At 39.4% G+C, this 27188-nt stretch overlaps 1 protein-coding gene across 2 annotated transcripts in view; it reads left to right on the forward strand.

The window, feature by feature from the left end:
* Positions 1 to 27188, forward strand: part of LOC103515065 — a 33683-nt gene that overhangs the window by 1517 nt on the left and 4978 nt on the right. For both annotated transcript variants that reach the window (XM_008479984.3, XM_008479985.3), the window contains exons 2-4: positions 14736 to 15046; positions 15323 to 15557; positions 18290 to 18434. In XM_008479984.3, the coding sequence (XP_008478206.1) occupies positions 14736 to 15046; positions 15323 to 15557; positions 18290 to 18434 (691 nt within the window). The remainder of the gene's footprint in view (positions 1 to 14735; positions 15047 to 15322; positions 15558 to 18289; positions 18435 to 27188) is intronic.

The raw sequence follows: 27188 nt of genomic DNA on the forward strand, positions 1-27188 counted from the left end.
GAAACCAACAAGGCTGAAATGGAAAACGACAAAAGATCTACAAGACCTGTAAGAAGTGTTAACCAAGCTGAAGTTGAGACCAACAAGAGATCTACAAGAAATATCAACGAGGTAGGAGTTGGACAAGATAGCAAAGGATTCTTTGGGGATTTCTTCTCTTGGTTTTCAAACTTGTTGATCGCTCCCATCTCTGGACTCATCTATCATGGGACTTATCCTAATGGTACCCATTTCTTCAATGGGACTCTACCAGATGGCGCCTATTATACAGGAGGCGAGTTTCATAATGGGAACACTAATGGGTATTTCATTTCCACACTCAAAAATGATTCGAATGGGAATTACTATTCTTCTAGCTCCTCTAGCAGTAGTAATACATTCGGTAGGAAATAAAAAACAGAAGAACAGTGTCTGTAGATCGTTAGTCACCAATCTAAATATTTATTTGGTTTGTGAATTTGTATGCACTTCATTGGACTAAAGTAGAAGTAGATGTCAATGTATCTGATATCTTGGCAAAATAAAGAACTCAGGTATAAGTAGCAAGAAGTGGTCTTGTCCATTCACTTCCTTACAGTCACTAAATTGACGTCCGTAGCTCTACAGATCAATAACTCCCCATCCGTGGCACAAGCTTTGCTTATACGGATGGGTACACCATTTATAAGAAAAATGTATGTTCTGAGTTTTTTGTCGATCAATTATAAATGGAAACTTATTAAATAAATTAATTAATTAAAAAAAATAAATAATAATAATAGATGTAGGTAACTTCATGGTAGGTAACTCTTTGACATTCACGCCCACCTTATTTTGCATTTTTTCTACGTGTATGTAATAATAGTTTTTATGTACGAGTATCTACCTCATTAGTCATTATTTATTGAATATGTTAGAATAAAATAAAGAATCAATTACGACAATTTGAAGAAAAGTAGAATGGCGTCTCCACTAACAATAGTATTTTTCTCTAAAAGGAGAAATACAATTAGAAAGGTGAAAAAAAAACACAAAAAAACAAAAGATACCTTTTGTGGCATTTGAGGGGCAGCTCTTTAACTGCTAAGGTTCTAACAGGTTTTCATACCTTGGCCTTTCTGCTGGCATTTCAACTAGCTCCTCAAATGTCCTCAAGAAGCCGAGTGCAGCTTGAAATAGCAGCACCTGTTGTATTAGATTCGTCCAGATACCAACCACGTGTTTCGTTGTTCAACTTCAGTGAGCCTTTAGGGTAGGAACTAAGTAGTGCATTAAAAAAAAAAAAAAAAAATAGGTGTGAACATGAAACAACCGAACAGAGGAATGGAAACCAACAAGGCTGAAATGGAAAACGACAAAAGATCTACAAGACCTGTAAGAAGTGTTAACCAAGCTGAAGTTGAGACCAACAAGAGACCTACAAGAAATATCAACGAGGTAAGAGTTGGACAAGATAGCAAAGGATTCTTCGGGGATTTCTTCTCTTGGTTTTCAAACTTGTTGATCGCTCCCATCTCTGGACTCATCTATCATGGGACTTATCCTAATGGTACCCATTTCTTCAATGGGACTCTACCAGATGGCGCCTATTATACAGGAGGCGAGTTTCATAATGGGAACACTAATGGGTATTTCATTTCCACACTCAAAAATGATTCGAATGGGAATTACTATTCTTCTAGCTCCTCTAGCAGTAGTAATACATTCGGTAGGAAATAAAAAACAGAAGAACAGTGTCTGTAGATCGTTAGTCACCAATCTAAATATTTATTTGGTTTGTGAATTTGTATGCACTTCATTGGACTAAAGTAGAAGTAGATGTCAATGTATCTGATATCTTGGCAAAATAAAGAACTCAGGTATAAGTAGCAAGAAGTGGTCTTGTCCATTCACTTCCTTACAGTCACTAAATTGACGTCCGTAGCTCTACAGATCAATAACTCCCCATCCGTGGCACAAGCTTTGCTTATACGGATGGGTACACCATTTATAAGAAAAATGTATGTTCTGAGTTTTTTGTCGATCAATTATAAATGGAAACTTATTAAATAAATTAATTAATTAAAAAAAATAAATAATAATAATAGATGTAGGTAACTTCATGGTAGGTAACTCTTTGACATTCACGCCCACCTTAGTTTACAGTTTGCATGACGAGTTTACTCGTAGGTCCCTATGTAATTTAAATATTATAAGTAACCTGGTGCATGTAGACCTCTGCTTAACTTTAAGCAACTGTTAAGAAAGCTGATGTATCCCTTTAAGTATCAATCAATCTGAGAACAGTCACTCAAGCTGAGAGTCAGACCGTACGGCAGACCGCGGTCTCACAGAAAACTTGAGACTCCAGCTGTTTCCGCCACGCACTTCAAGACGATCTGACAGACCTCAGGTCTGTGAGACCGTCTGAGCGTGAGTGGCAGGCATCAAGGGACTGGGTTCGAAACTTCCTGTTCCGGCTAAACGCCTGATGCTTATTTTATCCGGAATAACACAAACCAAGTTAGCCCCGAGGTATGTAGGTATGTTGTGTTAGATCAGGTTCCATAACTAGAGACAAGAGATACCTACCTAGATCTAGATGTTAGCTGGTTAGCCTTGCAGAACATACCCCGAGTGATGTCCAGTCTTGGCTGGGTTAGCAGCTTAGCATGATGACTATCATATAAAACCACAACCTCATTCTACAAGTACCATAAAAGATGTAGATAAGCATTTATAAACAATCTATAAGTTGGTACCTAACACTAACACCTACTACCTATAGGTACCTACATATTATGTTCATGTAAAATAAAAGGTTGTAGAGTTACCTAAATCGGTAGGTTTCCTTCCAATTCCTAATTTTGAAAGGGCTGTTGGTAAGATATATTTCAGAGGGTACCGATTTCATGTCAGTCAGCCCCTGAAAGTGACTCACAAATCAAGCAAGTACCTACATTTTTTTTTTCCAAGATTGATAGGGGTAGGAGAAAGCCGTTACGAGAACGAACTTTATTCATTCAGGATAAAATTCACCATGGGCGGGAATCGAACCCGCAACCTACGCGCTGTGTTCTTAGCTAACTAGGTTGGCAGTACAAGATTTGATCCAACCTAATGGTGATCAAGCTGATCAAGGAAGCAAGAAATCTATTAGGTATTCAGATAGAAACTTATTTTCTATCTTTATACCCACAGTACCTATACCTACCTAGCTATTGAATTGAAAAGATATGTACATATATAATTACACACGTAAATAGTAATAGCCTTTATTTGTACAGTCTTCTCATTTTCTCCGCTGTCCTCAAGAGGTAAGAAAGAGGATTGATAGAGGGAACTGTAACTGCTAGGGTCTTATCGTCCCGACATAAAATAGAGAAGGAAGACAGGATAGGAGAAAACCAGCCGTTCTGAGAACAAATCTTATCCGTTCAGGATAAAATCCGCCCCGGTTAGGAATCGAAGCCGAGGCCTAGCGCTCACAAGGCAGTCGCGCTACCAATCAAGATAACTAGGCTGGCTGAAAAGAGATGAAACGACTGTCGAGTTCACAATCCGTCATGTCCGAGTGTTGGAATACGGTGATGCTCAATATACACAATTTTATTATTCAACATTAGATTGCGCTAACAAACCACGAGTTTGTCACCTTTTTATGAGAATTCCGCTCGCTGGCTACATCGAAAACTTACTATTCGTCTAGACATCCAAAATTAATCAGTTTAATTTCTAAGACAACACGAAACAGTTCTCCGAAAAATAATACAAAACGCATCTCTTTGATTACACACGCACACATACACATTCTTACATTACACAAATACATATGTCACATCACGACAGCCGGGCGTCCCCTAAGGCCTTCCACTGCATTCCTGACAACATCCTCATACGACAAACTCTACGAGCTCTCGATCTAAAACTAATAATACATTAGATTGCGCTAACAAACCACGAGTTTGTCACCTTTTTATGAGAATTCCGCTCGCTGGCTACATCGAAAACTTACTATTCGTCTAGACATCCAAAATTAATCAGTTTAATTTCTAAGACAACACGAAACAGTTCTCCGAAAAATAATACCAAACGCATCTCTTTGATTACACACGCACACATACACATTCTTACATTACACAAATTCATTTGTCACATTACGACAGCCGGGCGTCCCCTAAGGCCTTCCACTGCATTCCTGACAACATCCTCATACGACAAACTCTACGAGCTCTCGATCTAAAACTTCTGGGTAGAAACTACTTTGACCCAGCTGCAAAGGAAGATGTTCCCGAGTTAAAATAAGAACGAACGAAACTGCTCACAGGTGATAACTAAAACGTCATGTTGCGTGAGGAATTGGACACAAATTGTCCGGGTTTTGGAATATGGTGATGCTCAATATACCCAATTATTCAATATCTGTCTTTGTCACCGGTTTATAAGAATTCTCCACAAAGGATTGGATTGCATTGATATATATGGACATAGAAGTAGCCCCCAAGAAGATTGTGAAATACCGAGAACGTCCAACTCTACTAGGTACTTGAATTGAGACATCCATTCCAGTCTTTCTTATCTCACGGTGTTTATCTCCTTAGCTCCTTCCATCCTCCATGGGGTAACGTCCTACTGTATATCATCTACCCGATATGTCCTGTTGTTCTACTTTGGCAATCTTTGCTTAGCTTGTGGCGGGAGTTTCAGCCACATATTTTCGTGAAGATTTCGATTTCGTTTCCCGAATAAAATTCAGTCCATGTTAAGACTTTCACACGAAACGTTTCTTCTCACTATTCTTTTCAATTTGTTCGTTTCGTATACTCATGATGTTTTCTACCTACAATATTTGGAGCTTGTCCATATTTTTCCTTTTTTTTGTGCATTGTTATAACATCTAGGTACCTACCTACTGTGCGGAAGAACAATCAATATTTTTAGACCACCTAAGCTGTATACTTATTTTAAGACACTCCTGTTGATGATTTTACAATCAGTCGTGGTAACAAGTTGTACTATCTAAAACGTATGTAAGTGTATAGTGTATATTGGAATTCAACTCTCCATTTGGACATCCACGTAGGTACCTATTCAGTATAATGACCAGTACCTATGTAATTTTATTTTATTTACAAGGAATCATGAATTCATGACGGTTTTAATGATCCCTCATTACATGGGGAGTATTTTAAGATAGGAAATTTTTGGCCTAGCGCTACAAGGCAGACGCAATTGACGAGTTTAGTGGAAATATTTCACAAACCGGACGCCACCGGATTATCGGCCACACCTCTTACAATCCCGGCGACATTCTGACGACCAGCAACACTTGGCAACATTGTAACAACCGCTGGGTGTTGCCGCCTGACCTTGGTTCAGTTATGTAACTTCTGCCATCCTCCACTATGTAATGACGACTCTTTTGGAATATCTAATAAAGACACTTTTGTTTATTCATGACGTGCTGAAAACGGATGGTTAAATCATTTGGATTATGGATGATATACCTATGGTTGCATGTTCTATTCATAGTTGGTGGCATGGAATATTTCAGGTTTGGTGCCATTGACTTCAACTTCAGCTATGTAAACTTCAGTTTTTACATCGAGTAAAAACTTTACATCTTCAATCACGATATGACTAAGTTGTCTTCCACAAAGTAGATTTTTTTAAGAGGTTTGACAGAGGGAACTGTAACTGCTATGGTCTTATCGTCCCGAAATCGAAGAGAGAAGAAAGACAGCGTGCTGAAAACGGATGGTTAAATCATTTGGATTATGGATGATATACCTATGGTTGCATGTTCTATTCATAGTTGGTGGCATGGAATATTTCAGGTTTGGTGCCATTGACTTCAACTTCAGCTATGTAAACTTCAGTTTTTACATCGAGTAAAAACTTTACATCTTCAATCACGATATGACTAAGTTGTCTTCCACAAAGTAGATTTTTTTAAGAGGTTTGACAGAGGGAACTGTAACTGCTATGGTCTTATCGTCCCGAAATAGAAGAGAGAAGAAAGACAGGATAGGAAAACAAATTAATGCTAAAGGGGGGTGGGGGGAGGGGGTTAAGTATGAATCACTGATTGTAATTTTTTTGTCGATTGCATTACTTTCCTTGCTATAGGGAAAAGGTAAAGAAGGTAAAGAGGGGATTAGTCCAAGTATGTATTGATTTCGGAGAAAAATTCACCCTTTTAAAACATCTTTGCGGCCATTTTCAATTGAAAAATGAAAATTTGGTTAGCACTAGTTTCCTTCTCATGAAAAATTACAATTTTGGACTAATCCAATTTTTATAATCAGTGATTCATACCTAGGTAGGTATCAGTGTTCAAGACATCACCTTGGTCTAAAGCAGATTACAATCATATTGCCTGTTCCAAGAGTTACACTTGAAACGAGTTTGAAGACTTTAAGCTCACTTTGTGGTCCCGGCCTTAGTCATACGAGTAGCTATATCTATTAACAGTAGATTGAATAAATTCCATTAATGCATGATCCTTGGTTCTTAAAATTTACTCCTTAAGCTATATACTTTGATAATTCAAGCCGGGTCCACATGCAAACGTTTACCTATTCCAAGAGTTACACTTAAAACGAGTTTAAGCTCACTTTGTGGTCCCGGCCTTAGTCATACGAGTAGCTATAGCTATTAACAGTAGATTGAATAAATTCATTAATGCATGATCCTTGGTTCTTAAAATTTACTCCTTAAGCTATATACTTTGATAATTCAAGCCGGGTCCACATGCAAACGTTTACGTATTCCAAGAGTTACACTTAAAACGAGTTTTAGCTCACTTTGTGGTCCCGGCCTTATACGAGTAGCTATACCTATTAACAGTAGATTGAATAAATTTCATTAATGCATGATCCTTGGTTCTTAAAATTTACTCCTTAAGCTACACACTTTGATAATTCAAGCCGGGTCCACATGCAAACGTTTACTTGAACAAACCACATGTGTTGAGATCACACATGGCCTTGTCGCATTGAGTGTTAAATAAATAATAGAAAGTAAAAATAATATGTGTTCAGTAAACTTTTGCTTGTGAGATCACACATGGCCTTGTCGCATTGAGTGTTAAATAAATAATAGAAAGTAAAAATAATATGTGTTCAGTAAACTTTTGCTTGTAGACCCGGCTTTAGCTGATTGAACGGTTTATTCGACAAGATAAATCGAGTTTTGAGTAAAACAGCTTTAAAGTTTTCTATTCCCATTGGAAAAGTATTGGGTGGATTTTACAAAAACTTGTGTATCTTGATTCATAATGAAGATATCAACATGATTCCTTTTGTAATCGATTCTCAACAACATTCCGCATAAGTAAAGCTGTTCTATTAAAAAAAAAGACCTAAGTAGAGTTTGATCCTTCTTGCATAAACCCTTCAATTTGTCTTATCTTTAATTCTTCCACTTCTTCTGGAATCTGTCTTTTCTTTCTTCTTCATTCTGTCGCAATTCTCTTCTTTATCGTAAACACCAATGTCCTTCATTTGTCTGTCCAATCCTTTTAAACAAAATAACATCTTTAAGGAATGTAATGCAAAGAATAACACAACTTCGGGTGGGTTCTACAAAAAATCTTTTCCCAGATGCACTGAAATTTCTTCAAATGCACACCTGACCCCAATAAATTACCTCAGTTTTCTTCTTTTACGAGTATACAACTCTAGACAGGAGGTGGGGGGTCGGACCTGTCGTCCGTCGACGGTAGTCGAAACGTAGTATTTTCGATTCTCTATAAATCTACACTAGGCAACAATGAAATGAATCTTGAGCTTGCTCCTGTTAAAAAAATTCACTTTTTACACCTCATTCTTATTTTGCACTCTTCTTATTTCTATGGTGTGGATCAAATTTATATCTGAATTATATTGTTTTCAAATTTCAAGGAACTTGACCACTAGGCCATATTCTAATTATTAAAATTCAGGGTGAGATGAAATATCTAAAATTAAGGGTGGGAACTATCACAATCAAACCTCATCAAGAAAATAATGAAAATAATAATAATTTGATTCACACAACTCTCAACACACAAAAACTAGTAGGAAAACATTTCTATACGTATTTAATTACTTCTCATTTTATTTATGATTTGTTGTTTTCGTTTTTTGTTGAACTGGTTTGTTGTTGTCTTTTGTTCTTATTGTAGGAATGAGAGGTAGCTCCAAGGATGGCTTGACCACCGAGGAGATGCGAAAACTTATTGAAAGGTTCGTATATCCCGAATTTCTTTTATATCTCAATCCTTTTTTGACATACATAATGATGTATTTTTAATAATTACATTATTATCTCTTCAAACACGATAATATATACCTACTAAAAAAACTTGTAATAATAACCCCCCACATGAAACCACTTCCTGAAATGATTTTTGTTCCTTTTTGGATACAAATATTGTGAATAACACTGAAAATTTTGCATTGTTTTCTTCAGTACACCAGAACCCCCTTTTTACACTCTGTACTGTATTTTAATCTATCAATTTTTTCTTTCTTTATTAATCTCTCTTTCGACACTATACATACCTCTCCCATTTGGCACTTTTTACGTACGTAAGTAATTGCCTAACTTATTAAATAACGTGAAACTTGATCTTTTAAAGTTTAAAAGACAAATTGTAATCCCCATTATCGTTCATCACTTGCTGTTGGTTATCTTTTGGGGTGCACCCCAGCCTCTCCGTGACTTCTAGCTGTTTATCCTAGGCCTAGGGATTCTGTAAAAGACGGCTAAAACCTTGTCAGTAATAAACTTTGCCCCCTGATATCCGTAGTAATGAGTCCATCTCAAATTTCTAACCCATTTTCAGGAGGAATCATATGGGATTTAATGTCGAATATCGATACTGACAAATCCCTCTCCCACCTCCGTTAATTTCAACGTAAGAATTCTATGTCCAAATATTTAAATGTCTGTCGCTTTCTGTTGTATTAACCAAAGTGTCTGCGGTCGCAAAAACCGTGCGGTGTTGGGTTGCTTTCTGAGTTGAGGACAGCTCTTTTTTTTCCAGATTTTAACTTTAAGTTGGTTTATAGTGGAGTCATTAACAGCTTAATAAACTTGTTGTGGGCAAAAACTCCCTTTATTTTTGTGGGCAAAAAATTATTTTCTTTGCTTCTTAGATACTAATAAGGTAAAGGGTGTGTGTTAAGTTTTTTTGTACTTTTTGCAAAAATATTGAGAGAATATTTAACCATGGACTTTTTAAAAGAAAAACTAGGTATAACATAATAAAGACACTTTTGTTTTCAAAAACACACGTCTAACCAATTAAAATTACTTATAGAATGGATGTTATTGTATCAATTAACCCTCCAAAAAACACTTCGTGTTAAAAAATTAACGTCAAGAGTTGGCCTTCACAAAAAAAGTACTTTAGTTGGTAGAGAGTCCGCCTTGTAAGTGCTAGGCCGCGGGTTCGATTCTCGCCCGAGGCAGATTTTTTTCCAAAAAAATGACATGTTTAGGAGAGTCATGGGTAATTATTAAAATACAAAGTAAAAAATTGGCTATGTACTATAAATAATAGTACATAAGCACTTACATATTATTATTCTACAACTGCCTACTAAGGAAGTAACGTAGGTACCTACCTACTGGTACATGAAAATCATTTTTCATTTTTTTCCCCAACAATAAAATTATGAAAAAAGTAACTACGGCTATCTAACTATCCATAAAATATTTTTAAATGATAAAATTATGTACAAAAAGAATGACCCTACAGAGATTCGAACCCCTAACCAACCTGTTCAACAATACGGCAGATAATACTCACACTCCTTACCGCTCGGACACTCCGACATCTTTTACTTAGGTATGAGCACAAAACTTCCTTATTAAACACAACTCGAGCGATAATTTTGAATTTTTCCCCCGAAAAGTCACTTTTGCCAGCCTAGTTAACTTAAGGTCTGTTTTTCATTCCTACGCCGCATCGATGCGGCGTTCAATCTGCGTCAGGAGTGGGGGTAAAAAGTGGAAATTCAACAAACATGACGACATCTAGTGGAGAAATTACGAAAAAAAAATTCTCTGCTCGCGGGTTCAGAGCACTTGCACAGGACTCGGCACTTCAAGTCCAGATAAGATCCCGCCACACAACACTCCCTTTCCGCCCTGCCTCGCTGCACGTTGCTTAATTAGTGACTAACGCTGTCACTTGGGGGGGAGTACTGTGGCGCTCACAACAACACTCAACACAAATATAATCTTCTTACATAGAAAACGCAGGTTCTCGTTTCTCCACAATTTCCATCTCTGAAGTATAAATAACACTTCCAAATTCTTGGCCAGCACCTGAGAGCTATGTCTAACTCTAACTGATGAGTTTCAATAAGAACGAAACGCGTCTTAGGCTGCTCTCAGGTGTTGGCTAAATTGGTGACTCCGACGTGATGGAAATTAGGAAACTTGAGAACCCTCATCTGGACTTGACCGCGTCCTGCCTGCGCACTCTGCGCAACCCAGCACGTTAATACACCTCTGCTCGCGGGTTCAGAGCACTTGCACAGGACTCGGCACTTCAAGTCCAGATAAGATCCCGCCACACAACACTCCCTTTCCGCCCTGCCTCGCTGCACGTTGCTTAATTAGTGACTAACGCTGTCACTTGGGGGGAGTACTGTGGCGCTCACAACGACACTCAACACAAATCAAATCTTACATAGGAAACGCAGGTTCTCGTTTCTCCACAATTTCCATCTCTGAAGTATAAATAAAACTTCCAAATTCTTGGCCAGCACCTGAGAGCTATGTCTAACTCTAACTGATGAGTTTCAATAAGAACGAAACGCGTCTTAGGCTGCTCTCAGGTGTTGGCTAAAAGCTTACGGTGTCCGTTTTATCAAAGGCACATTTTTCCAGGCACAAAATTTGGGCTGATTGAAACGGTAGAAGTATATTGGCCGATAAAATCATTTCCAGGGACGCCCGACTGCATTTCACAATTTTGTTGTTGTTGTTGTTGGTGGTGGTGGTGGTGGTGTTGGTGTTGTTGTTGGTGTTGTATTAGCATCATACATCGACCTCCTCTGCCGTCTTCAGGTCAAGGAAACGTGCCGCCTCCACTGGTTCGTTCCGTCTAAAGTGTGGTAACGTCCAAGTTGGTGGGTGCTGCTGGACACTGGAATAGATGTTTCACGTCGTGGGGCCCGGTGTTGCACTTCGGGTATGAGACGTTGGGATTGAAGACGAAGGAAAGGAATGGATAAGAGAAATTGGAAAAAGAATGAACATGACAGACGGACCTTTTCAGTCGTATCTGTCAGGTCTACCTCATAGTGTGTGTTTGTGTGCTCATCAGGTGTCAGGTATCCTGATCAGGTGACCTGAAGGTGTATCTGTCAGTTTCGTGTACGTGTGAGAGTGTTGGAAGGATACAGATAATTTTGAGTATTTACAGATAATTTTGGGTAATTACAGATAATTTTGAGTATTTACAGATAATTTTGGGTATTTACAGATAATTTTGGGTAATTACAGATAATTTTGAAAATGTGACGTGACGTGACGTGACGTGATGGTAGTGTGTTTCTACCTAGTTGTGAGATAGGAAAGACACCTATCTCACGGTGTTGGAAGGATCGGGGTTTAAACCCTTGGACACCCAGAAACAATATCTGTGCTCCTTCCTTGTCCTTGCAGATAATTTTGCGTACATAATCACATAGGTAATTATGTATTTATTACAGAGAACTTTAAAAGTGAAAATGTTGTGTAGGTAAATGAAAGTACAGAGAATTTTGAAAGTGAATAAAAAAGTGAAAATTTATACGTTGGAAGTGTTGGAGTTGGGACTATTTTATTTTGTGTGATTTCCGGGTGTAAAATTTTCAGAATGACATTTTCAGTGGTTGAGATCAAACAGGAAAGCTTTAGGATCAGCCAGAAACTAATAGTTAAAGCCGGTGACACACTCGTGAATTCACAACAGATGGTGTAGACGAAACGAAGATCAGATTAATCATCTGCCAGTCTAGTTAGCTTATAGTTGGTAGTGCGTCTGCCTTGTAAGCGCTAGGCCGGGGGTTCGATTCCCGCCCGGGGCGGATTTTATCCTGATGGGATAATGTTCGTTCTCGGAATGGCTGGCTTTCTCCTATCTGGTTCGATTCCCGCCCGGGGCGGATTTTATCCTGATGGGATAATGTTCGTTCTCGGAACGGCTGGCTTTCTCCTATCCCTCTCTTCCTTCTCTCTTCGATTTCGGGACGATAAGACCATAGCAGTTACAGTTCCCTCTGTTAAACCTCTTTAAAAAACTCTCTTCCTTCTCTTTCGATTTCGGGACGATAAGACCATAGCAGTTACAGTTCCCTCTGTCAAACCTCTTAAAAAAAAATGTTTGATAGAGGGAACTGTAACTGCCAAGGTCCTATCGTCCCGAAAATGAAGAGAAAAGGAAGACAGGATAGGAGAAAGCCAGAGAACGAACATTAGCCCTTTAGGGTAAAATCCGCCCCGGGTAGAAATCGAACCCACGACCCAGTGCTTACAAGGCAGGCGCGCTACCCTCCAAGCTAACTAGGCTGGCAGATCAAATCCAGAAAGCAACAAACAATGGCATTTAATTTCTTCACAGAACCTATAGGTACATAGAATATACCACCCTCCCACCTACACAATGTATTGACGAGTTTTTTTTTTATTATTATTATTTTTTTATTTTTTTTAAGGGGTTTGACAGAGGGAACTGTAGGTAACTGCTATGGTCTTATCGTCCCGAAATCGAAGAGAGAAGGAAGACAGGATAGGAGAAAGCCAGCCGTTCCGAGAACGAACATTATCCCATTAGAATAAAATCCGCCCCGGGCGGGAATCGAACCCGCGGCCTAGCGCTTACAAGGCAGACGCACTACCAACTAAGCTAACTAGGCTGGCCACAAAGTAGATTGGACACAGAGGAAAAGGGAATTTCTTGCCTGAGAAATATCTAGAATTACACGAACTTGTGTTGGTATGGAATTAGACATACCCATATCGGCATGGTATTTTAATGACTTTGGGAATTCCAAATCTTCTCAAATAAAAAAAACTTAGAAACATGTTGTAAAAAATCCAGCAAGTCATCATGGAAAATAACCAGGATTAATGCATACAACTGGTTTTGCTAGACGTGTTTGCTCTGGTTTGTTGTTTTTCTCCTTTCTCTTGACGAAAGGCAGTGTGGGAGAGGGTTAACTAACAAGTTACCTTTGGTTCTGGTATAACAGGTTTGAGTGGTTTTCTTTCTGGAGGGCACGAGTGCATTGAAGGGTTGAGAATAATAATGGATAGACACACCCTGTTTGCGTCTTCCTAATACTGTAGTACTGGTAATAGCTATACCTATATTGTTTGTACTGATGAGGAAACAACTGGGGAAATGAAAGAGAAGCTTCGAAAAATAACAAACAGAAATCTAGTCCTGTCCAAGAGAAAACTTCACGTATAGTAAAAGAGATGAATCCTTTAAAAATATTGCATGACCAGTATAATAATCACTGTGACGTCTAAGTAAGTAACTTTACAACATTGTAATAAGTGCAGGAACAACACCAAAACACATACCACTCTCGACTGATGAAGGTCGTATGAAAACGACAGATAAACAAACTTCATTTTAACTCAAGAGAAAGCAAGAGACACAGACTCCAAGTTTAAGTTACATTATCTTGAACTTGGAAATACCAAAGTGCAAAATATAAATGAATATTTAACCAAGAGAATTCTTCTAGAACTGGTTTGACTGTGGATTTATCCAAGCACAGATCTAGAATAAGTTCCTTGTAGGAAATACATACATGGGTACTTGAATACCTACTATCTACATAATTACCTATGTATATTGAAACAAGTAGGTAAAGTACATAGGTATACTGACATACAAACACCTGGGTACCTTAATAGATCCAACATAGGTACAAGGTTGTTTTTCTATGTCATGTATCATGTACGTGTCTACTTACAAACTAATATCTACTTACAAACAAATTAATTTTTTTTGATCCTTGCTGATGAAACTCGATATGTATTAGTATGTACCTACTTGATAGATGGTAAAAGGTAAATTAATAACTGCGTTGGTATCTAGGTTCTGATTTACAAATGAATGTCATCTTTACCTACATCAATCTCATGTAAATTGACATGGACAACATATTGAGCTTAAAGAAATTAGAAACGGTGTGAGTGAATTTGTCATGAAGTTTGAAGACAAGATGTTACCTGAAACTTAGAAACGGTGTGAGTAAATTTGTCATGAAACTTAGAAACGGTATTAGTAAATTTGTCATGAAGTTTGAAGACAAGATGTTACCTAAAACTTAGAAACGGTGTGAGTAAATTTGTCATGACGTTTGAAGACAAGATGTTACCTGAAACTTAGAAATGGTGTCAGTGACTTTGTCATGAAGTTTGAAGACAAGATGTTACCTAGAAATTATGAGCTTAAACAACTTATAAACCAACACAACCTTTCCATGTCCGTACCATTAGAAAGTTGATCGATTGTCGATTGCGATCTTGAAAGAGAAAAATTAGAAACCTGATATTGACTTAACTTTTACTCTTTATTATCCACATCTGTAGGTAAACATGGTATAAGGTACGTAATTTATAATACATATAACATGCTGGATAGCATTTATTGAAGAGATCTTTTATTTATTTACAAGTTTTATAAATGGACTGTAGGATAGTAATAGATAAAACTGATTCGACTAATCGATTCCTGGCAGTCACTAACATTTTCTCTTTCCCTTCTCTGTCATCAGGTACCACTAACGGATTCTACGAAGTCGCTGACGATGGCAGCATCCACTTTGTCCAGAACAATGAACAAACCAAAGACGTCACCTCCACCACGACCACAACCACTGAAACTCCCACCACAGACAGTCCCACAACTTCTGAGCCCAGCCTGTCTGATGATGAATCTGTGAAGGATTATGCTGATGGCGAAGATGAGTTTGATGACACCCTGTGGGAGTTTGTACCACGTCGAGTAGAAGTACATGATCCACTGAGGGATTCACAAGAATTTCCACTTGTGGACACCAACGAGATTGAAGACGAACCCAGAAATGTGAGTCATCTCATGGGCAGTCAATATAGTTCTAGATAACTTTGTTTAAATACATACTTGGGAGATTCTCGGGAAAATATCTTCTTTCAGAAGATTGCTTATATAGTTTCAGGAAGCTAAGGCTCAGGTCTACACTAGTCTACGGGTTCATGTTGAAATCTTTGAACTATTTGTTGTCTTCCGAACATATCTACTTTTCTCCCAAGTGAACGAATATTTCAACATGACATGTTATAGACTTGGAGATGAACTTACACCCTTGTCTCTCATCCACAGGCCAAACCCTACAAGCTCCACTTGCTAGAGAGGAGGAGACGTGATGTGAAAGTGGATGTTGGAGGTCAAGGAGGAGGCTCCAGTGGAGGTGTGGATGTTGCTGTTAACAAACCCGGCCACAATGTTGCTGTCAATGTTGGAGGCATCTCAGAGTTCCTCAGTCAGTTGGGAATCCACTTCAATGCCAAACCTTCCCATCATGGTAGCAATGGAAATGTTGATGTTAATGTCGGAGGTATTCATAATGAGCTTTCATTTCTCTTTCTAGTTCTTATACTAGTGGTTTACAAGTTCCCTATTGACCACTCAAGTTAAGAAACGTGGTAAAATTATTATTAATAATTGACATTATTCATTGACAAATTGACTTTCAAATTCCCGAGATGTCCAGTTTGGCACCAAAAATCCGATTCGTCCCCTTTTGGAACCGTAAGGTACTTGTCCTGTTTATCCTCTATCCCATTTCGTCTAGTTTTGGACCCGAAAATGCTATTCAAAAATGGGCTTTTTTAATTTTCGGAACCGAAGTTGGCCAAAACGGGAATTTTCGTCTATTTTTGGTACCGTAGCTGATACTTACGCCCCTTTATACGCCTGACGATACATTTTTTACACCTGACAATACAATTTTTTACGCCTGACGATCTTTTCAATCGATTCGCCTTGAAAAGACGAATCCAGATATACCAGAAACTCAATTTCCGAAAATTGAGCCTTTGTCCACTTTTGGAATTGGGCTACTCAGTTATTTAAGGTCAAAATTCCGAGATGTCCAGTTTTGGCACCGAAATTGCCAAAAACACGTGAATTTCCCCCTTTATGTCTCCTTTTGGAACCGTAAGGTACTGATTTATCCAATTTTAGACCCGAAAATGCTATTCAAGAATAGGCTTTTCCTTCGTTTGAAACCGTTAACTATTTAGCTTACAGTAGAGCTGGTTAGAAATGTCCATTTTTGAAACCGTACATATTTGTCTATTATTGGAACCGAAATTGGCAAAAACACGAGGATTTTCGTCCATGTTTGCTAAAGTAGCTGATCTTTAAAGCCGTTTATAACGAATTCCGTTCGTTTTAGAGGTCTGACAATGTTTTCAAACGATTCGCCTTGAAAAGACGAATCCAGATATACCAAAAACTCAATTTCCGAAAATTGAGTCTTTTGTTTTCAAAAACACACGTCTAACCAATTAAAATTACTCATAGAATGAATGTTATTGTATCAATTAACACTCCAAAAAACACTTCGTGATAAAAAATTAACGTCAAGAGTTGGCCTTCACAAAAAGAATAACCTTACTGAGATTCGAACCCCTAACCAACCCATTCAACAATACGGTAGATAATACTCACACTCCTTACCGCTCGGACACTCCGACATCTTTTACATACCTATGAGCACAAAACTTCCTTATTAAACAACTCGAGCCGGATAAACTTTTTTAGGGCAAACACGAAGAACTCATTTCTTTTGAAAAAAGCAGGCAATTTTAATGGTTTTGGTCTTTAAAAAAGCTAAAATCTGACTGAATCTGTTGGTATGTATGGCATTTCTGGCAAAGTTGACATTTATTGTTTGAGTAGCCCAGTTCCAAAGGACAAAGGCTTTATAAACTTTTTTAGGGAAAACAGGAAAAACTCATATATTTTGAAAGAAGCAGCCAATTTTATTGGTTTTGGTCTAAAAAAAAAGCTAAAATCCAAGGGAATCTGTTGGTATTTATGGAATATCTGGCAAGATTGACATTAATTAGTAAAATTATTATTAATAATTGACATTATTCATTGACAAATTGACTTTCAAATTCCCGAGATGTCCAGTTTGGCACCAAAAATCCGATTCGTCCCCTTTTGGAACCGTAAGGTACTTGTCCTGTTTATCCTCTATCCCATTTCGTCTAGTTTTGGACCCGAAAATGCTATTCAAAAATGGGCTTTTTTAATTTTCGGAACCGAAGTTGGCCAAAACGGGAATTTTCGTCTATTTTTGGTACCGTAGCTGATACTTACGCCCCTTTATACGCCTGACGATACATTTTTTACACCTGACAATACAATTTTTTACGCCTGACGATCTTTTCAATCGATTCGCCTTGAAAAGACGAATCCAGATATACCAGAAACTCAATTTCCGAAAATTGAGCCTTTGTCCACTTTTGGAATTGGGCTACTCAGTTATTTAAGGTCAAAATTCCGAGATGTCCAGTTTTGGCACCGAAATTGCCAAAAACACGTGAATTTCCCCCTTTATGTCTCCTTTTGGAACCGTAAGGTACTGATTTATCCAATTTTAGACCCGAAAATGGTATTCAAGAATAAGCTTTTCCTCCTTTTGAAACCGTTAACTATTTAGCTTACAGTAGAGCTGGTTAGAAATGTCCATTTTTGAAACCGTACATATTTGTCTATTATTGGAACCGAAATTGGCAAAAACACGAGGATTTTCGTCCATGTTTGCTAAAGTAGCTGATCTTTAAAGCCGTTTATAACGAATTCCGTTCGTTTTAGAGGTCTGACAATGTTTTCAAACGATTCGCCTTGAAAAGACGAATCCAGATATACCAGAAACTCAATTTCCGAAAATTGAGCCTTTGTCCACTTTTGGAATTGGGCTACTCAGTTATTTAAGGTCAAAATTCCGAGATGTCCAGTTTTGGCACCGAAATTGCCAAAAACACGTGAATTTCCCCCTTTATGTCTCCTTTTGGAACCGTAAGGTACTGATTTATCCAATTTTGTCAGTTATCCGGATATCTGACCCTATGGTCATTCACGCTGGGTAAGGTTGAGTAGGGGGAGTAGGGGGGGGTAGCTAGTTTCCAAAGTCCGGATGGAGGGTAAAACCCCGGTCATTAAATAATTTAGCAGTGACGTGAAACCTGCAACAAACAAAAGCAAACAAGTTTACAAGTACATTTCTAGCTTTTTAGGAACATTTTTGTTAATTTTTCCTGAACATGTTTTCAGGCAATGGAGGTAGTGGAAGTTATGCCAGCAGTGGAAGCTATGGTAGTAGTGGAAGTTATGGAGGATCTAATGTGGATGTCAATGTTGGAGGCAAACCAGGACACAACAGCAATGTTGATGTCAATGTTAACAAACCAAACAAGGGGTAAGATATTTCATGTTCATCTCACGTATTCTTGAGAGTTCATTGCAACGGTCAATACATTAATTAGATTTACTTTATCATGGACACTCGTTGCTATCTTGAAAGCCCAGAAGAGGTTAGGTAGTAGAACAGCCGCGGTAGACAGTAAAGTAGTAAACAGAAAAAAGACGGAACAACACGCGAAGACCGAAGGATACGAAAACGAAACGTTACACAGATATTACAATTAAAAATATACCGAATTTGTCACAAAAACGTGAAAACATTAAAAATTCCTAATTTTCTTTCTTTCAAGATAGCAACGGGCTTTCAAGATAGCAACGAGTGTTCATGATAAGTCTAATTCATGTTCATCTATTTATCAAGACCTTGTTTAGACTACGAGAGTAAAGGGACTTCAGTATAAACGTATAAACAAGCTGGGTCCGTCCCTCCGAGAATTTTTTAGCCCGTAGTTTACTCGATCGTGATTAAAGAAAATTAGTACCTATGTACTATAATTACTTGCACTGCGTGTTCGGAATAGGTTGAGATAGGTGCTGCGGTTGGCGGTATTTTGACCGCTTTTAGGCGGTTTTCTACCGTTCTTTGGCGGCTTTCAGCTATATCGACCAAACGAATAAAGGTATTGTAAAAGTTAGGGTAAAAGAACACTCAAATAAGCATCATTCAATAGGATAAAGAAAGTCGTGTGATGTTCACACCAGATTAAAAATCCTACATGCCTAAACTCCTACACGCCTACACCCCCCCCTACGTCGCCTACACGCCTACATGCCTACACGCCTAAACTCCTACACGCCTAAACTCCTACACACCTAAACTCCTGCACACCTACATCCCTAAACTCCTACACGCCTGCACCCCCCCCTACGTCGCCTACACCCCTGCACGCCTAAACTCCTACACGCCTAAACTCCTACACGCCTAAACTCCTACACACCTCCCTACGTCGCCTACACCCCTGCACGCCTACACCCCTACACCCCTAAACTCCTACACGCCTAAACTCCTACACACCTCCCTACGTCGCCTACACGCCTAAACTCCTACACGCCTACATCCCTAAACTCCTACACGCCTACATCCCTAAACTCCTACACGCCTACATCCCTAAACTCCTACACGCCTACACGCCTAAACTCCTACACGCCTACACGCCTAAACTCCTACACGCCTACACACCTACACACCTAAACTCCTACACCCCTTCCTACGTCCCCTACACCCGTACATCCCTACACTCCTACACCCCTACACGCCTAAACTCCTACACACCTCCCTACGTCGCCTACACGCCTAAACTCCTACACGCTTCATCCCTAAACTCCTACACGCCTACATCCCTAAACTCCTACACGCCTACATCCCTAAACTCCTACACGCCTACATCCCTAAACTCCTACACGCCTACACGCCTAAACTCCTACACACCTACACACCTAAACTCCTACACCCCTTCCTACGTCCCCTACACCCGTACATGCCTAAACTCCTACACACCTAAACTCCTACACCCCTACACACCTAAACTCCTACACACCTCCCTACGTCGCCTACACCCGTACATGCCTAAACTCCTACACACCTAAACTCCTACACCCCTACACGCCTACACCCCTAAACTCCTACATACGTCCCCTAATGAGTGCTCCTTGATTTTGCCAAACTGAATATTACCTTCCATTATACCTTTACTGTGATATCTACTCAGAGTGGTTGGGTGTTGATCCAGTCTTAACGATGGTCTCTTACGAACTTCCCATGGAGGTAGATCAGGAACGTGTTGGTGGTGTTGTTGTTGTTGTATCTCTGACCCTACTCTGATCATTAGTTCCGAATCTAGCGGCTCATCATGGATGTATTCCCCCAGGGTGTCTGTATTTACTTCTACTTCTGGATCTGCACTATTTGTCAACATGACCTGACTCTCTGAACTAATGATCAGTGTACCCTGCGGTTTTGACACATACACATCATAGCTATCGTCTGCTCGTCTCAAGTATATCGGGGACGGATCTTCACTATATCCCACATCCATACTTACCGACGCTTCAGTGTTCGATTGTACTGTTATAACGATAATTCTTCTCTGATACAAATATGCCACTGCAGCTACCTCCGCAAGACCACAATAGTCTACCTTACCTGTAACATGCGTCCTATACATTTCCAACGTATCACACACTCTACTCTCATCCACCTGGTGTAGCATCCTTCGCACATCATTCATATCTGGATCATTCCATCTCTCTAGGATCAAACCAACCGCTTCATCACGCAATTTCTGTCCAGAATGGAAATCTCCAAACAAAGCCAAACTCAGTGCATGGAATCCGCGATCTCCATTTCCGGGAATATTATGATAGAAGGAACCATGGAGTAACTCACATGGTTCCCTACACACGCTGGTCAAATGGATACCAAACTCCATCACTCTTCAACCTCAAATCTGAAACGGAAAGAATAATTATAGTTTTCTATCCTCCTCGCACAAAAAAAAAAAAAAAAAAATGGAAAATGGAAAATCGATTTTATTTACCTATAGTTTCGAGCTGTTCAAAATCATTACTTCTTTAAGTGAAATAATGGCCACTTGGCCAGCCGAGTTAGCTTTCTAGGCGGGTCGTCTGACTTGTCTGCGATATGTCGCGGTTTGATTCCTTAGGATAAAATGGGCCCCGGGCGGTGATCGAACGGACGACAGGCTGACAAAAGAAAAAGGTAATAATAATAACAATTAATCTATTGTGTTTAACTGTTTATAGCTTTATAGGTATTTCTGTTCTTACCTTCGATTTAATAACGGATAAAATTAAGCAGATTAAGCAGATAAAATTGAGGAATTAAAAATGGAAAATTGTAAATTTATTAAACACTGAAAATTCTAAAATATGAACTGATTTAAAAGTTTAGAGCACAAGTACGAGTATAACCGAAGAAGATAAAATGAAGAATGTTCAATGTAATTAATATGGCCACAATGAGTATTGATAGATATTATCCTGATCATTGGCCACTGTGATGCTACTTAGCCAAGGATCCCTATACCAACAAGTCCACCGTCCGACTGTAGACCTCGGAAAAGGAAACCCTAAGCGCAAATAGGAGTACAGTTAGCCCAGTTTGAACGCGCTTTCTTGCCATGCTGGAGGTCGATGCCCACCAACCCCCCAACCCGGCAACGACAAATAATTACTCATATTTTCATTGCAAATAATTCAACGCTTTATATTCTGGTGCTCTTGTTGACCCAACACCTAACTGGGGAGAATGGTGTATCTTCTCGCCCATCTTAATAAATAAAATTAGAGAACCTTTTAAATTTTCAATGGAAACGTAGAAAAAGATATAACATTTTTTGAAAATAAGAAACAGCGAGACTTTGTATAATTTAGAAGACACAAAAGACTTGGCTAACATTTCTGAATCATTTCCTCCCTTCACGTCAGGTGGAAATTGTCTTAGATCACCACTAAGGATGACGACTATTCCCCCAAAAGGATTATCGTTATTTTTCAATTGGCGGAGAAGCCGGTTGTATAATTTAGAAGACACAAAAGACTTTTCTAACATTTCTGAATCATTTCCTCCCTTCACATCAGGTGGAAATTGTCTTAGATCACCACTAAGGATGACGACTATTCCCCCAAAAGGATTATCGTTATTTTTCAGTTGGCGGAGAAGCCTATCAACAAGTTGTAATTGCCAAGAGTATATCATTGAACATTCGTCCCAGAGTATAATCTTAACATCAGCTAGATCACTGCGTTGATCTTCGTTTATCTCGAGGTCACGTGTGTATCTGCATACTTTATCTAACGGAAAACCAAAAGTCTGATGGGATGTTCTACCATTAAATATTAGGAGAGCTGAAACTTGTGTACATGCTATGGAACGGCTGGGTGTTCTTACCTGATGACACTTAGCTGCAATGTGATTGATTACACAAAAGGTCACGTGTGTATCTGCATACTTTATCTAACGGAAAACCAAAAGTCTGATGGGATGTTCTACCATTAAATAATAGGAGAGCTGAAACTTGTGTACATGCTATGGAACGGCTGGGTGTTCTTACCTGATGACACTTAGCTGCAATGTGATTGATTACACAATATGTACATGTATGTCTCTCTGTTACGGCGCTGTTACTCTGATGGACCTTTTGTTGTCCTCTTTTCACGAAAAAACGGCTTGAACGATTTTGATGAAAAAAATTTTGTGTTTGTTGAGAAGAGTACTGAGGGTGACATAGGCTATTTAAATTTGTCATATTCCATCCCGATTCAAAATGGAACATATCTACTTTTCTCCCAAGTGAACGAATATTTCAACATGACATGTTATAGACTTGGAGATGGACTTACACCCCTGTCTCTCATCCACAGGCCAAACCCTACAAGCTCCACTTGCTAGAGAGGAGGAGACGTGATGTGAAAGTGGATGTTGGAGGTCAAGGAGATTTAAAATTAAAGCGCCTTGGGTTTAATAGTTACCTGTCTCCATTTTTAGGGAATTTCTGACAATTTTCTCTTTCTTCATCTCGGTGTGTAGCATAGGAGTTGTTGGCATATTCCATAATCATATCCAAACAGATCATAATGGATCTTCCTCTTCTTCATTTTACACCCTGTACCTATGTAGAAAACATATATATAAAAATCTGGTGTGAACATCACACGACTTTCTATTACATTAAGTCGGACAGTTCTAAAAGTTTCACCATTCGATTCCGCGTGACGTTACCTGAAACTTAGAAACGGTATTAGTAAATTTGTCATGAAGTTTGAAGACAAAATGTTACCTAAAACTTAGAAACGGTGTGAGTAAATTTGTCATGAAGTTTGAAGACAAGATGTTACCTGAAACTTAGAAACGGTATTAGAGTTGTTTACTTTTGTGATTGGGCTACTCAAGTAGGTACATCTTCTCTGTATTCTTTGGCTAAAGGTAAAGCCGCAGCAACAACACCAACAACATTAATATTAAAAGTAAATTGGAGTTGGACTGGTATGGATTGAAGGCATTTCAAGAACCCCCACAACTTTGACCTTGAATCAAAGTAGATCATAAATCTCTAAAGGGGATTCAGCTAAAAATATGCATTCACACATCACACCTAAACTTCTAATACACCCCTACACCCCCTATACGCCTAAACTCCTACAACCCTCCCTACGTCCCCTACACGCCTAAACTCCTACACCCCTCCCTACGTGCCCTACACGCCTACACCCCTACACGCCTAAACTCCTACCCACCTAAACTCCTACACCCCTAAACTCCTACACGCCTACACACCTACATGCCTAAACTCCTACACCCCTCCCTACGTGCCCTACACGCCTAAACTCCTACACACCTAAACTCCTACACCCCTAAACTCCTGCACACCTACATCCCCCCCTACGTCCCCTACACCCCTACACGCCTAAACTCCTACACCCCTCCCTACGTGCCCTACACGCCTACACCCCTACACGCCTAAACTCCTACACACCTAAATTCCTACACCCCTAAACTCCTGCACACCTACATCCCCCCCTACGTCGCCTACACCCCTACACGCCTAAACTCCTACACCCCTCCCTACGTCCCCTACACCCCTACACGCCTAAACTCCTACACGCCTACACACCTAAACTCCTACACCCCTTCCTACGTCGCCTACACCCCTACACGCCTAAACTCCTACACCCCTAAACTCCTACATGCCTAAACTCCTACACCCCTCCCTACGTCGCCTACAATCCTACACGCCTTCCCATGAGACGGAAGTGTGCCTCTGGTGCACCTAATACTCTCATCTCTTTGTATGCCTGAATTTCATCCCAATCAAAATTAGCAGATTTACTATTCTGAGAGTTTTTGCGTGTTATGTGTTCTGCTTCTGTTTGTGCAGTTTTCGTACAATATTTTGCTAAATACCTAGCTACAGCAAAGTTGGGTAGCACCTCAAAATCTATATGACAATTGTATCTCATTACCATTATAGGATTGTAAGGTACTACCCAGCGATTATCTAGTTTTACCATCTGATTGCCTACCTGTTTCATACAGACCCTTCCATCGTTTGGTCTCCTATAAGTGATCTTTCCATCGCATATGCTGGATGTATTTGAGTAAGGTCGGGGATAGTTGAATCGACACTTTTGTGAGTTAGACCTACAAGACCATGTCATTCCACCGCCTCGTGGTAAGTGGCAAGGCCCGTGGATATAAAGTTTTTGGACCTTGGCTAATAGTTCTGGCTGTGTCTCGGGATCAGGGAGGTGTGCCCATACTAGGTTGTTTATCTGGTCGGATGTGTATGGTATGTCTACATCATTCATTATATATATGTTATGGGCATGCATCAATAGTGTACTTTGTGCTTCAAATACCGTAAACCAAGCTTTCACTTTTCCAAACATCTGATGGCATGTTAAATCCGAATGAAAAGATAACCATTTTTCGTAAAATACATCATTCACAATGTCCGGACTGAATCGCGGATCGCAGTTTTGTTCTTCGCAACGCTCTATTATCTCGGACCACCTCGGGTTGGTTGTAAATGTTATAAACCATGCTGGTTTGCCAAACATGGACATGATAGTCATAAAATCGTGAAAATTCTTCCTTCTATGCCTGGTAGTATTTTCAAAGGATGGTGGCATTATCACCATCTTACCGACATTTTTATTTTGAGCCTTTGCTTGTCTGGTGACAAAATCTTTCTTTGATCTGTACTTATCTAATCTGAGTTCCTCCTGGTTTAGTCTAAAAAACTCCAATCTATCATACTCAATCCTTATCTGTTGGTGAATTAACCAATTAAGAAATAATTTCTGACCCTGATGTAGTGGGCTTATATCTTTTCTTCGTGCTATCCTGTATTTCGCATACTCTTGTAACGTGAGTAGCTTTGGTGGGGTGTTCCTGTTTATCGCTTGGGTTCTATATCCCCAACAGTCTTCCCCGTGTAAGTAGAAGATTGGAAACATATGAGTATCTATAGTCCTGTTAGCAATATGGGGTTGATAGGTACGCTCACCTGTGGTTCGCCCTCTCGGATAAAATTGAAAATCATACTTATAGTCATTGACCTTACCTGTGATGACGGCAGCAACATAATCATTTATTGGAGTTTGCATGGCACTCCCAAACATGCCTTGTTTGTAGGAAGTGCTTTCCATCTTACGGAGATCAGTATTAGGTTCTCTAGGATTAATAACAAGGACAACATCTTGCACTGGTCTATGTGCTTGTGCCGCTTTACATTTTTCCTCTTCGTATACTTGCCTTGTGTATTCAAACCACTTAATGACCCTGCTGTTTGATCTTAAATACTTTTCTAGCAATCTTACTATTTCTATATCTAGCTTGTCTGCTAGGGTGGAATTTGTCACTCTTGCGAGGATAGTTTCATCGGTTATAGCTAAGAAGTATAAGTGTCCGTGATTTATAGTATTTGGGATCTTTACAAACTTTCCATCAGCTGTTCTACGAATGATATTTTTCTCGTATGCTTCTGTTCGAAACTTTATCTCACCTTTCATTGAATAAACATGACTAGTTAGGCGATTGCTGCCTAGAAACTGAAACTTGCCTGTTGAGAATACTGTTGAAAATATTCTGTTATATGCTAAAATGTACTGATGGAAATGCTTGCTTTTTTTATGCGTACCATCCAAAAGTGCCAAAATTTCCTTACCCTCTGCTCCCTGTGTAGTTTTAAATTTACCATTAATCGGATCTAATGTCACCTTGCCATAATCACAGCACCTCGCTGTCTGCTTTGACTCTATACTAAGCTGTGAGGGCCAGAACACAGCGCCACAATGCCCTATCAGACTCGGGTATGCTGGCTTATTGTTGATCTTGCCCGTGTTGTTGAACATTTGTTGGAAGCTTGTCCATATTGACAATATCGGGTATTTCCGCTCCTTGTTCGTTTCACACCTAAACTCCTACACCCCTTCCTACGTCCCCTACACCCGTACATGCCTAAACTCCTACACACCTAAACTCCTACACCCCTAAAAAAAAAAAAAAAGATGGGTGCTGAACGGGGGAGAAATACACAGTTTGCTGATACTTACCTCCAAGACAAGAGAGTCCCCTTCCAACTTCCAACCGAAGAGAGTTAGCTTTCACCAGCTTGCTTTTGGTACCTATATCCTCTGATTCCTCTGCCTCTCTCCGAATTCCTATGCCTTCTTTAGACCCTCTGCCTTTAGCAGCTTCAGTAGATATTGAAAGCATTGTCCATAGACTTTCACACAAATGTTGGATTTCATTGGCTAGTTTTCGTCTGTAACCCTAGACAAGGGACCCTTACATGGTACTATCCACTGGGCCAGTGGAACCAAGGTTTTTTAGTGAGGTGTTACTCCTCCCCCTCCACACTTCTTGTCTATTTAAGACAAGCCCCCGGCTTGGGACGGGTGTAGCGGTGTTACCTGAAACTTAGAAACGGTATTAGTAAATTTGTCATGAAGTTTGAAGACAAGATGTTACCTAAAACTTAGAAACGGTATTAGTCAAATACGTATTCCGCAAATGTAATAGAAAGTCGTGTGATGTTCACACCAGATTTTTTTTTTTAAGTTGCAGGATTCTCAAGATCGAGCTCTTCCATCCAACCATTCTTCACCAGCGTCCAGAAGTCCTCCACTGATTTAATGATAAACAGTCTAACAGTCATAAGTTTAAAATGGTTTCCCCAGTCCTCTCTATTGACATATTTACTCACAGGCTGATTATGTTCTATTA

Source organism: Diaphorina citri, unplaced genomic scaffold (assembly GCF_000475195.1).
Source record: "Diaphorina citri unplaced genomic scaffold, Diaci psyllid genome assembly version 1.1 scaffold1265, whole genome shotgun sequence".
Taxonomy (NCBI): Eukaryota; Metazoa; Arthropoda; class Insecta; order Hemiptera; family Psyllidae; genus Diaphorina; species Diaphorina citri.